Genomic DNA, 13,558 nt, shown 5'->3' on the forward strand with positions numbered 1-13,558 from the left:
GTTTTCTAAGGAGAGTGGATGATGTTTACCGTGGACATTGTAGAATCCAAATTATAAAGCTGTTATATAAGTTTGGTATACGGCCACAGAGTTGGCCAATTAAAATGATTCAGACACAACGCTGCAGTCGCAATAACACAATGCTTTGCTTTAAATAGGGATGTTGCTCAGCTCATCTTTGATGCCAAGTGTAACTCTGAGGCAGATGGACAGACAATATGAAAACCAGATGCATCGCTTCAGCAGCTGTTACCTGCTCACAGGAAAATAAATAAAGATTGCATGTATCCCATTCTGTAGTTTGATGAATGTATCATGAAATCTTAAGGGCCTATATGAAGCCAACTGCCCCATGCTGATTATTAATTCACAACACCATAAAATCAGTTGTTTACTTAATTACCCACTGAGCCCATAGGTTTAAAACTGACGTGAGTAGAGAGGAGTAGCAACATAAAGGTTTTTTTCCGTCGTGATTCTTTAATGTCTTTCTAAATGAGCAGCAATATCTACAGAACCTATCTTTTTAAAATATGGCACAGCGTTTAACAAAAAGAGGTTTAAATGATTCTATTCTAATTTAATCTATTCTAATATAACACAGATATTAAGTATTGCTCTGTGATATTTGACCTCAAAAGTCAGAATCTCACAGTTCCAAGTCAAAAATATTTTTTCTGACTTTGAGATCATCAACCCTGATCTAAAAATCCAAATAGCACATATCAAGTGGTTGATCGCTAGAATGATGGAAATTTCCTCAGACTTTGATCAAGTCAGTGCTAGAGGACATTCATTTAGCCTAATCATTATGCTCCTGCTGTCTTTTCAACTTAGAAATCTGAAGGATAGTGTTCCGGTGAACTACCAGGTAGCCACTCCCCTCTGCTGCACCTTTCTGCGGCTTCTGCTGGTTAGTGATGAGAACCAGGTGGACTCAATCTCCTAGCCATCAGAGAGTGCAGGTACTTTGGTGGGACTGACCTTTCACTCCTGTTTGAAGAAGTGCCAGAGCATGATAAGCAAACAGAGCTGGTAGCACATGTAAATTCAGAACTGTGCAAAGGTTTTCTACAAACTGTGAAGGACATTGTGAGGCCGGTAAGCCTCACAATCTTGTTTCTTATTTCCTGAATCTCATTGGTGTAGCACATGGACTCTGATTGATTGTTGAACTGAACAGTTTTAATATTCAAATCAAATCAAGCGAGTTAAAAAAAAAAGAAGAAATACACTTGGTGTTTATTGTATATGGTAGAAAGTGAAAATGAATAAATGTTGAATATAATTTTCACAAAAAATATATTTAACAAAATGTCGATAAATATGCTAATGTATGTACTGGTGTTGAATTTTACTATACAATATTTGGCATTTATTATACTTTTGGAATAATTTGTTTAAAGGGGTGAAAATCTGATTCATTATTTCACAATGTATTTATCTTGTTAATTTCAAAATGTAATAGATGTGCTTCTGTTTCTTTTGAGGTTTTTCACCTATATCACTGGAAGGCTAAAAACTATGATGACCATCATACAAAAATAAAGATGGATTAGCTAAAGTGAAGGCTCTTTGAGTGAAATCCAGTTAGGTTTCATAGTAGAAACTATCCCTTTCAAGTGGGGAATCGCACAGTAAACCAAACTTGACAAGACTTGACAGATAGATATTTTGGGGATGGTAAAACATACCTCACATGTTTTATGTAATTCACTGTACCTTAATTTTCATGTAAATGTTTTAATTACCTTGTGTATGAATGATTCTACACAAATAAACTTGCCTAACTTTATTTTTTATAAGCAATCTATATTTTAAGTAAGTGCTTTTGTCATTAAAAATGGTATATTCAATAATGATCATCTTTATTTGTCATTGCAACATAAATTCCAATAAAGTTTGACCTCTGCATTTAATTAACTTATCATTGCTGGCAATGGCCCTCCGCACCCTTCACTGAGCACGTTTCATATAAGGCCTACGCCACATATTTTGCATGTTCACACACACACATTTATGCACTCATAATACAGTAGCTGGGTTGCCTTGCAGTTCTCTCCATCAGCATCCACAGTGTAGTTCCATTTCCTTGTTGCTGTTGCTGTCTCTGTTGTTTTAGTTTTTTCTTTGTTAGTTATGTCTTTTGCAGGTGCTCGTGGTTGTCTTTTCCCGGTTCCCCATGGTGGCCGGAAGAGCATTTTAGTTTTTCTAGCACCTGGTTTGTCAGGTTCAGTCATTTTTGTTTATACTGTATAAATTCTTTGTCTTTGTCATTTCTCTTACTTTAACAGCAATAAAATTATTCATCGAGGTTTGGGTATCAAGGATTTATAGGTATGAAGCCTCCCTTGGTAACACAAATATGTTTGGCATCACTACCGCAGCCAGATCACCATTCTGCTTGCAATGAAGTTGGACATGACAAGAGGAAAAAACATATTATTGTACACAATTTGTGAGTAAATTTTACAACATTTACACTAATATTTTAAATATTAAATATATATTAGGTATTGCTAACATTTTAGACAATAAAAGGGATAGAGAATGCACAATACGTTTTGTATTTACAGCTACTCAGTACCCTTGTAGAATGAATGCAAGAGATACACTTACATGAGATACACTTACACCACTATGAAAAGTATCAAGTTTGCTTCAGATACATTTCTTTAATAATTGCAGATATGGTTATCATTATTGTATGGCTATTGTTATAGAGTTTGTAAAGAGACACACATCCTTCTTGAATTCTTGAGTTTTATCATACAAATGATCTGGTCTTTACAAGGTTCTGCAGTTGTTTAACTAAAACATCATGTGTAAAAACCCGCTATCTCATTGATTTATTAAATTGAAAATCTGGTAAAAACTGGTAAAAACCTTAGATACATGCAGAATGCATAAAACACTTGGAATTAAGGGGGTGTACTTTTTTTTGTCACCACGGTACATAGCAGCTGAGCTGAGTGTACGTTTAAAAGTACATGTTTTCACAACCCTATGTGTAGGCAGGAAGCTGCCAAACGACCTGTTCCATACATCTCTCCACTTTGTTTCAGACGAGATGCACTAGCCTAGAAGCACATTCCTGCTCTAATTTGAAATAGACCTAGCAAGTAATCAGCGAAGTGCAGCTCTTTCTTCACTGCAAACACATTTAAGTTGGGATCAAGCAATTAACAAGAAGATTTATGCCTGGCTGATTACTCAGCCACCAGAGTTAACCTTTAAACAAAGTCAGGAACATGTGTGTGACGTGTCAATCTCTTTGCATGAAAACGTGCTGTTCAGGTGCATAAAAATGATATTGTGGTTGAGAAGCAAAGCTCATTTTGTTAGCAGAGCTCTAATAAGCCAAATAAATGTGACAGGAGGTTAAAACGTATTCTTACAGCGGAGTTATGCAAAAGAAACGCCTTCCCCGGACCAAAAATAAAAAACAGATTTGACAATAACTAGCTGGTCATGTACTCTGACAACTGCACTCCTTTTTTAGGACAGTAGCAAATGCATGCAGCCATTTGAACTGAATCGTTCACTTTAGATAATTAGGATGATTTTGAGGTAGATCCAAGGGCAGCACAATGTTTTAACAACATGTACTTATCTGGATTGGGTCCCTTTCCAAAATCACAAAAATTCAGCTTCAACTTTAGCAGACTGTAATGTGTGTGAAAGAAATTTGTTTTTATTCATAGGGACACTACATCCGATTGGGCCATTCACTTCTCTAATTATCAGAGGCAGGCAGGCATCAGCAAAGGCAATAAAAAAACGGTGCACTGAGTTCCATTCTGTGCCCAGTTTAGAATTGGAATAACTTGATTGAAAGCTGTTTTTTAAGTGGTTAATTTTCTTTTCAGCCCTTCATAAAACAAATATTACTGTTTCCTGTTAGCTATTTTCATTCCCTGGTTTATAAATAGGCAAGGTGCATGTTTCAGAGGCTTGCATAACACTGGTAATTTAGGGACTCTTAAAAGATATGGCCGCCTGGTTAGAACTTATTCTAGGTCTAATTTAGAGATAATCACCTGTGATTGCAAATCACCATTAGATGAGCAATGCTGTGTAAAATTGTGCTCATCCAGAGCATCTAACATTCTAGGAAAACACATACCCAGATAGTATGCACAGGAAAAGTGGGATACTTTATCCAGACTAGTGTATTATTTCCAATAAGACCAGTATTTTTGTTTGAGCTCCTTTCTCCAGTCCCTCACTTCAACCATTCCTCTGTTCTAAATTAAGAGGCCAAAGCAGTTAAACAGAGGCAATCAATCGAGAGCACAAAGCAACTCCGTTTCACATCATGCTGAAAATGATGTTCGTCACCGTAATAATTTCTGTATCTCTCTCTTGCTCCGTGGATGATTTTCACATTTCAAGGTTCATGGTGTTGGAAGAGAAAAGATTTATTGTTGAACGGATGACAATATGTGCTTGTAATGATATTTCCAGAAGGAGAAGTCATTCTTCTTGAAGACCTTGGGCAGATTTAATAAAAGTGTTTTGCTGCGAAGAGTGTGCGCATTTGGGCACACATGTACACTATATGTTGAGTGGTCAGCTAAAACTGTTGTTTACATCACTTCAGTTTTATATGTGTAGTGCCTTCCAAAAGTATTCATACCCCTTACATATCTTGACAATCTGTCACATGCAGCCAGTAATGTATTGTAACAATTAAACATAGATTCCATTTTTTTTTATTGCAAAAAAAATAGAAATCTAAGAAATGTAGGGTGCATCTGAATCCAGCTCACCTGAGCAGTTACTTAATAAAACCATTGTATGTTGTAATTGGACGTGCAAGTCTATAGGGCATATCAATGCAAGCTTGGCATATATACTTTTGACAATTCTTCCATGTAAATTGCTAATTGCTAATACCAATTTTCTTGCCAGAGAGTGAAATTGATTAACAACTGGACTTGGACCAGTCTGGCCAATCCAACACATGATTCTAGTCTGATTTAAAGCATATTATTCAGATAATATTCATTGCATTTCTAGTTGTATGTTAGGGTGTTTTGCAGGAAAGTGAACCTCCACATCAGTCTCAAGCTTTTTTAAAGCTCCTACAGGTCTGATTCCAGGATTTCACTGAATTTCAACTCTAATCATCATTTTTATTCCTAGCGAAGAGAAGTATCCCAACAGCATGGCACTGGCATCACTGTGTTTCACTGTGGGGATGGCTTGTTCGAGGTATTGTTACTTTTCTTGCCCACACAATGATTTGCATTTGGCCAAAAGCTCAGTCTGGTCTCATCTGACAGAGCACCTTCTTCCACCTGCTGGCTGTGTCCCCTGCATGGCTTGTGGGAAACTGCACACAAAACTGAACAATGGCCAGTTTGAAGGACAAAATGTCACAAGTTTGAGAATTATTAAGACTTTTGTATAGTCCCAATACAAGACGACATGAGGCTATTCAGAGAAGACTTAACAAAAGTATATTCCATTAGCTATGATCCAATTCTATCCAGGTAATTCAGATTGAATGTCAAAATTCACTGTCAAAATTAATTGTGCATTTAAAAATAATGTTGACCACGGTGTTTCACAATTTCAACATGTATAATACAATGAAAGAGATAAAATTTATAAACCAAATAAAACTAATATAAGCAAATTTAGCATCAAATGTAGTAACACCCAGCCAATTCTTAATAATATATATATTTTTAAATACTGTATCTACAGTTCAAATCAAGTCTTTCAACCCAATTCATTCTAATGTATTCTAACTAAATATAGTCCAGTTAATTATTAATTATGATACAATGTGATCCAGTTTAGAAAAAACAAAATCACAGTTTAAATTATTCATCTAAAATGTATCCCAGTTAAAAAGCTGTTCATTTTAAATTAATTCTTATTAATCCAACAATACAATTTAATCCATATAAATTCAAGGTTATTTAAATAGATTTCTATCCTATTCATTCTAAATAAATATGTCCAGCTCAAGCCAAATCAATCCAATCTTTTAGAAATCAGTCCAATAAAGTACAATGAAAACATTTGCTTAAAAAAGATCTTAACATTAAGATTCCATTTACCTGTTTTCATAAAGTTTTTACTATATGAAATAGGTTGCAAGTTTCAATAAAACTTGACATTTGAATATAACATTTTTCCTCACTGTGTTCCATTATTGTAACTATATCAATTGTTTGAAATTAAATATCTTAAATGCCCCAATTTTAAGATTAAGCGTAAAATAGCTGACAAATGCAGCCTATTCGAATGTAAATTGCTTGATCAACTATTTCCAGGGACACTTTTCTTGCATCCAGACAATCATTTCTCCATTATTTTGGGTAGTCAGGGCTTGAGCAGACAGCAGAAACAATTGCATCATGCCTGTATAATGACCTCCAAGCTAGAAGGTGTGCCATGGAGTGACTGTGAAGGCACAGAGGATTGATCAAGTCACAGTGATACAGCGACAGGTAGTCAGCAGTGCCTGTCAGTGAGCTTGACAATGAGGCATTATTGGAGGGGCAAATGACAGAGAAGCAGGTTCAGAACCAACCAGAACACGACCCTGCTTGTGATTATAGAGGCCAGAGAATGAATGTCTGCAGAAAACTGACTGACTTGACAGGTCTAAATGTCAACCAATGCAACTACAGTACAGTTTGTGCAACGGACTTTGAGATTCATGTTAAAATACAGACACAAATGAATTATTAGAAGCATTTTTTAATGCAACCATGTGAAAAACCTAAATAATTATGTTTTGTTGCACCAGTATTTGCTCCAAAATAAGCAGTATTGGCTGTATGTATTTTTATTGGGTGCAGTACTGAACATTTTAGACAGCAATCTGCAACTATACCAAATAGGAAATACATGAAGGATGACTATGAAGGGAGCTGGAAGACCACTGCATTGTAATGGATTAAGTAAATGACTGTACATAGTTCTTAAAATATTCATAGCCTTTAAACCTTTCCACATTTTGTCTGTGATCTTCAAATGTCAGGTCTTGCCACAGACTAATGATCTCCTCGCCTTGACTGTCAGTTTAGGTACACAGCCATTTCATTGCAGGTGTCTCATCCTCCTGTCATTTCTGAATGATGGCTTAAACGGCGCAATATGAGTTGATCAAAGCCTGGGATATTTGGATGTTTCGTAATCTAAATCTGCTTTAAACATCCCTACAACTTTATGCTAGACTTGTCTTGTGTGGTCCTTGGTCTTTGTGATTATGTTTCATCACCAATATTTTCTAACAAAGTTCTCAGGCCTTCATTAGAGCACCTGTGTTTATACTGAGATGACATTGCAGACAGGTTACTACTGATTACTACTATTACTTACTAATATTAAAAGACATTGGAATGCACTTGAATTTATGTAAGGGTATCAAAGCCCTTTTTCGATAACATCATTCCATGTTCTACACATTATTTATAATGCCTGAAATCAGCTGAAAGGTCCCGACATGAAATTGGGGGTTGAAATTGACCCACCAATATTACACCCCTGATCCATATCAGGAGGTAGTAATAAACCTGTAACCACTATGAGCTGCAAGGAGCAATTCAAGACTGCAGAAAAAGTAAGACGTTGTACAAAAGCAGAAAGCGACAGCAGCTGTTCAGGACGTGGGTGCGCACAGAAAAGAGACATGTATCATCCTTTAGTGTCAATCGAATCTGAGAAATATGCTAATCAGTCTAATCTGATGCACACAATAACATGCCAAGGATGGTGCATAACAACCTTGGCCGCGTTTAAAGCACTAAATGCAGTCTTACATCCGAGCTCTGGAAAAAATCCTCTGCAGGTGAAGGCTACGAGTTACAAGCCACAGCCCTTTGATTCCATAATCGCAGGACTATGTGCTGAAATCTCAAAGGACTGTGGTTTTAGCAGATTGCCCTGAATAATGTGAAAAGAGAAAGTGAACCATAAAAGGAGTGGGGGGTCTGCAGTTGTGTGTTCATTCTGGAACTACAATCTGAATGGGGCTAACATAAAGGGGGATTTTTAAATCACAAAAATGTACTTGAAAAGCACTTCTCAATTTTCTTTTGCTTTGCCTTAACTTTGACCACTATGTCTTAATTTGTCACAATAAAATACAATGTTGTAATTTGACAAAATGTGAAAAAAAACAAGGAGCTTGAGGTATGAGTACTTTTTCAAGGCACTTTCATGAACAATTTGATTTTCCTGATGTTACAGTTAATGGTGTAGCATCTACGTAGTTTGTGTGTGTGTGTGTGTGTGTGTGTGTGTGTGTGTGTGTGTGTGTGTGTGTGTGTTGTGTGTGTGTGTATGTCTGTGTTCTTTGGGATGTACAGAAGCTTTAAATACTCTGACTATTCAGCAAAAAAATAACTGGGCCAAATATTACATTTCCCTCTTTCCAGTCCAACACACATGTCCAGTGTGTATGTTTTTGGAGCGCTCTGTAACGGATGACAACATTAATCACTATGTTAAATGTGTAAAATATGTTTCATTGTGCCTGTCTGTGTGCCATCAAGCAATAAAGAGGACAGGCTCTGTAATACAAATCCTTTTTTTAAGAGCACCTTTAATTTGGCACCTTTGTGGACGTTTATTCACTAAGGACAACCAAAATACTTAAGACAAACTACTGATTAAATAATCTAGCTCCTGAAAAGGACAGATGAAAAGAGACATAAAAGGACAGTGATAAGAGGACAGCAGCACCAACACAGTGAAAATGTTGAACGCAGTGGGGTCTAGATAAATGACTGAAAATTGAATTACAACCTTTAATGATTTCACATTGCAGCAGCGTACAGGGACTGATGAACTGCAGTTGGATGCACTGGTGTCTGCACACATCCAGAATCTCCAAACACATATGTGCCAATTCCATCTTTGGCATTGTCGTGTCTACCAACTGGGCTGAGTGTCTGGGCTTCTAATACATTATGCATCAGCCCTCAGCATGTCCTTGACTTGGGTTACATAAATTTCACATACATTACAGATGTAATCCATTCTAATGAGCTTAGATTTTATCCAGTCGGGCAGGAAAACACTGGGGAAACAGACCACTCAAGGTAAGATAAATATCATCAAGCTGCCTGCTCAGCTTTTGTTGGGACGGTTTTAATGTCACTAGGTGCAAAGCGTTCTGTGCTGAATGTGTACATACTGCAGCCGGTGGTTATTTACTGAGACGGGGCAAAAGACATCGTGAGTTCTGCTTACTCAGTGTGCGTGCTAGAGTCTGGCTTCTGTACCACGAATAGAGACAGGACCTAAAGAGGACATTGGCCTTCAACTGAGAACAACATCAAAAAACTAAAAACATGTCCTTAGAATTTACATTGCTGCTCTTTTGACGTGGGCCAGTGGCCGGGATCAAGGGGCAACAATGAAAAGAGTAACTTGAAATGTTACGGTTTCAAAAATGCTAAAGTTTGTTTATACTAATCACAGGTTTAAAAGACTTTTAATGAGATGCAAAGATAGTGCTGGAGAGAACAGAACATTCTCCAGCTGTAATAAGTAATACAGGCATCTTTTTTCCACGTCTCTATATTTCAACTGTGTACACACACACATATACATATTCACACATATATACATATATATATATATATATATATATATATATATATATATATATATATACATATATATATATACATATATATATATATATATATATATATATATATATATATATATATATATACATATATATATATATATATATATATATATATATACATATATATATATATATATATATATATATATATATACACACTCTTGCAGATGACGGCTATATGTGGTGGGTGTTTTTCCAATGGTTTTGCTTAAGTTTATGCATCAAAATCAAAATAGCAAAATTGAATTTTATAGGTATTATTAGCAAAGGTGTGAAAGGTGTAAATTATAAAATTTGAGTAGCAGTAGGAATAATTCCATCAATTCAGTCTTAAAGAAAATACAATACATTTTTGTTGTATTTCCTGTCAAAATTTGGTTTTATACAAGAACAATATCATACCAGCACATAACAATAGACAATGCACTAAAAAAGTACTCTAATTAGGGAGTAGGAAAAGGAAGTGAAACACATTTTGCAGACCCCAGTGTTTGTATGTGTTTCTATTTAATGAGTGTGTGTTGTATTGTGTGAACCAACCTGTTTCCTGGTCACAGATCTGTTCACAGGGCTCGGTGGTTCTTTGGCCACAGTAGTCATGGACCCACTGAGTTGACGAATTGGTCTGATAGTAAAGCGTTAGCTTAGCTGGATTTAGCCAATTGGAGACATCCAGGAAGCTGCCCATGCTCACCACAAAACTACTTCCTGGATTAAACAAAACAAACAGACAAGGAAAATCCTTTCAAACATGCAAAAAACATACTGAGGGAACAAATAATTAAAGAAACAGAGATAACTAGATTGATTGGCGTGGTTTAAAAGCTTTGTTCCACATTCCACTGAATAATCAATTGGGAAAGCAGGTAATTCCTTTGTTTTCACTGTAATTTTATTTCCCATCCTGACTGGACTGAATTTCAATCAGAAAATTAAGACCCATAATGTGTGTATTGATTGTATTTCCTTGGTAATTGCAGCACATGGGATAAAAGGGATTCACAAGTCAATCAGTAAATGCTATTCTCCAAGACGCTGACTTACCTTTCTTTCTTACAGCTCTCCGACCAATCATTAAACTCTGATCACTGAACAAGACTATTCCTAATTGACGCCAATGAGTTTAAGTTCCACGGGGAGCTGTGAGGAGATTGTGCTTTAGCCCTCTAGTTAACAGAGTCTTATGCAGCTGTATTGAGAGTGTCAATAACTACAAAATTAAAACCACTGGCAAGCGAGATAAAAAAAAAATAGAATCCAGTTTAAAAAAAACAATCTTTAGATAGGGAACCTTAGGTTTGATCATTTTTGATTAATGACTGTCACCTTCAGTTGTGCTAGTTCTTTCCTGCAGACAAAGTACACCTTCTACATTGCAATAACACTCCTTGAAAGCAGTGGCCTATTCAGTTACACTGCATAAACCGCTGAGGAGCAGCTTGTTGGATAGCGCAATGAGCCAAAGTCTCTGACTACGTCTCCAAATGCCCTAGATCAGCATCTGATAAAGCATCCGTGGGATGCACCGGACCGGATCCACAGTCAAACCCACAGGACTGAAAGAATCAGCTGCCAGTATTTTGGTGCCAATAACGCACCCAAACAGACTTAATGGCGGTGCTGTTTCTGGCAGTTTAAATGGCTTTAAAATGGTTCACATTAACAAAACTAGTTAGGGGCTGAGCCTTTAGGTTAAAATTCCTGCAGGGAGATGCGCAACACTGAGAATGTTTCCATTTGGAGAGCAAATAAAATAATGTTTTAGGCCTTCTCATCCATTTGCATCTGCTTGGGCAGACCCCTTCAAATGTATTCACACCCCTTGAACTTTTTCTCATTTGGTCATGTTACAATCCTAACCTCCAATACGTTTATAAGGATTTCATGCCATAGACAATAACACGGCAACACATAAGTATAAATAGGAAGGAAATGTATACATGGGGTTAGGGTTAGTATTAGTTTTTTTCCCCCCAACAATAAACCTGTAAAATGTAGCATGCATTTAGATTCAGTCCCCACGAGTCAATGCTTTGGAGAACTTCCTTTTGTTATGAATAATGGTGCAAAGCTTTTCAGAAATATATCTCTGTAAACTTTGTGCATCAAGAGACTGAGATATTTACCCTTTTCTTTTATAAAATAGCTCAAGCTTAGTTAGGCAGGATACAGAGCATCTGTAATTCAATTGGATGTTGTATGACTGGGCCATTCTTTCACATAGATGTACTTTAATCTAAATATGCCATTGTAGCTCCAGCTTTATGCTTTGACTTGCTGTTGTGCTGGAAATTAAACATTTACTCAGTCTTAAGTCATTTGCAATGTTTTCAGCATGTTGTTTTTTTGTTTCATCAACTTTGATGCACTTCTCTCTCTCTCCTGAAGAAAAGCATGACTCAGAAGCAGGCCACACCTTTAAGATTTGTGAAAACGTTACAGGGGCATGAAAGTTTTTTGCAGGATTGTTCCTGTTCGTAGGTCTCAAATTATAACTTTGACCAGAGATGAAATAGCGTGGTTATAGCAGTACAGATTTGACTTTGGTATTAAACATGGTACCTGAAACTTTTACTATTTCTTGTTTTAGCATACATATAAGCTGTGGTTCCATATTACATGTGGCCCAATTTCTAGTTGCAATATTGGGAAATGTCAAAGAAATTGCCTTTAGACTTTCCAAGAATTTAGGGATTTTGTTGCTGCTGCTCTGAAAAATTAAACTACCCCACAAAATAGGAGAAAGATATGTGCTTTCCAGAGCCGACTCTTAAAGCAATCCGCTGGGTCAGAGTGAATACAGGCAGCCATACTGATACCCATTCTTGCAAGAAGACAGTTTAGCTCCTCCACCTCCACCGAGAGAAAAGATAAACTTAAAGTGTTCCACCCACACAGTGGAGTTCCTATTGTAACATTATGGCTTCTTTTCTCTCAGATATAAAAAGAAAACACTTAAGCAGTAGGAGATTTGTTTATTTTACTGTGCACATTTTATTTTCTTAGACTTGGTCCTACTGTTCTATTGAGAACAGAGGAACTAAAGTCTGATTTTATTTTTATGAATGCAGTGTATATATGTAATAAAGATTACATGCATGAACATTTAAATCAATATTTTACTTAATGCGCTGTAACTCTGACAAATAAAATAAATCTCATTATTTAATTACTTGATATTTTATTACTACATACTTAATATGTAATTAATATGCAATTTATGATCAAATATTAACTTCATTAGGTTCTGAGCTCCAGCTTGACTTTAATTAACAATTTCTTCTTTTGGCCTTTAGTCAATATAAATATCTGCCAAAGTACACACAGACTATACTTTTAAATTGAAAATATGGTTTATTTCTGTAACACTGTATAAGCCTTATTAGAGTGTAGCTTTGATGTAACTGGATTTCAAGTAAAATAACTTCTATCAGATTAATTTAACTTTATATTGATATGTAGATTTGTTCTATTGGCTCTTCAATATCTGCTTCTAGTTTCTATTTTAATTACATCCATAAAACTTGCTTTATTGAGTATATGTTCTGTTTATCTTTGTCTGATAGCGTACCCACCACTCTCGTGTTGCTTACCATTCCTAGTGAAGCCTGACCTCATAACCCGTCTGTACAGCTGCCTTTTTTCATTCTTTCTCCAACATACACGCTGTATAAAAACGTTCATGCATTATATGCCGGATCATGTGTAAAAAGTTATTTTTTTTCCTCCTTGGCTGTCATTACCTTCTCTGCTCTAACTCATGAGCACTGCTTGCCCGTTTGATTAGGGTTTGCTTGTTTACCTGCTGCACTTGTCTGTTTGCTATGACTGCATGCTGACTGTATATTGCACATGTAGACTACCGTGTAATGTTGCCTTAACTCACATCTGCAGTGCATATGCTTGTCTTTTTTTTTTTTATCTTGGATGCCA

General features: G+C 36.2%; 1 protein-coding gene across 1 annotated transcript in view; it reads right to left on the reverse strand.

Annotated features, from left to right (window-relative positions):
• Positions 1-13,558, reverse strand: part of LOC118556276 (astrotactin-2-like) — a gene marked incomplete at its 3' end in the record, with an annotated part of 301,412 nt that overhangs the window by 39,295 nt on the left and 248,559 nt on the right. Inside the window, exon 7 of the mRNA XM_036129494.1 lies at positions 10,166-10,333. Coding sequence (XP_035985387.1) covers positions 10,166-10,333 — 168 coding nt within the window. The remainder of the gene's footprint in view (positions 1-10,165; positions 10,334-13,558) is intronic.

This window comes from Fundulus heteroclitus, unplaced genomic scaffold, assembly GCF_011125445.2.
Source record: "Fundulus heteroclitus isolate FHET01 unplaced genomic scaffold, MU-UCD_Fhet_4.1 scaffold_177, whole genome shotgun sequence".
NCBI lineage: Eukaryota > Metazoa > Chordata > Actinopteri > Cyprinodontiformes > Fundulidae > Fundulus > Fundulus heteroclitus.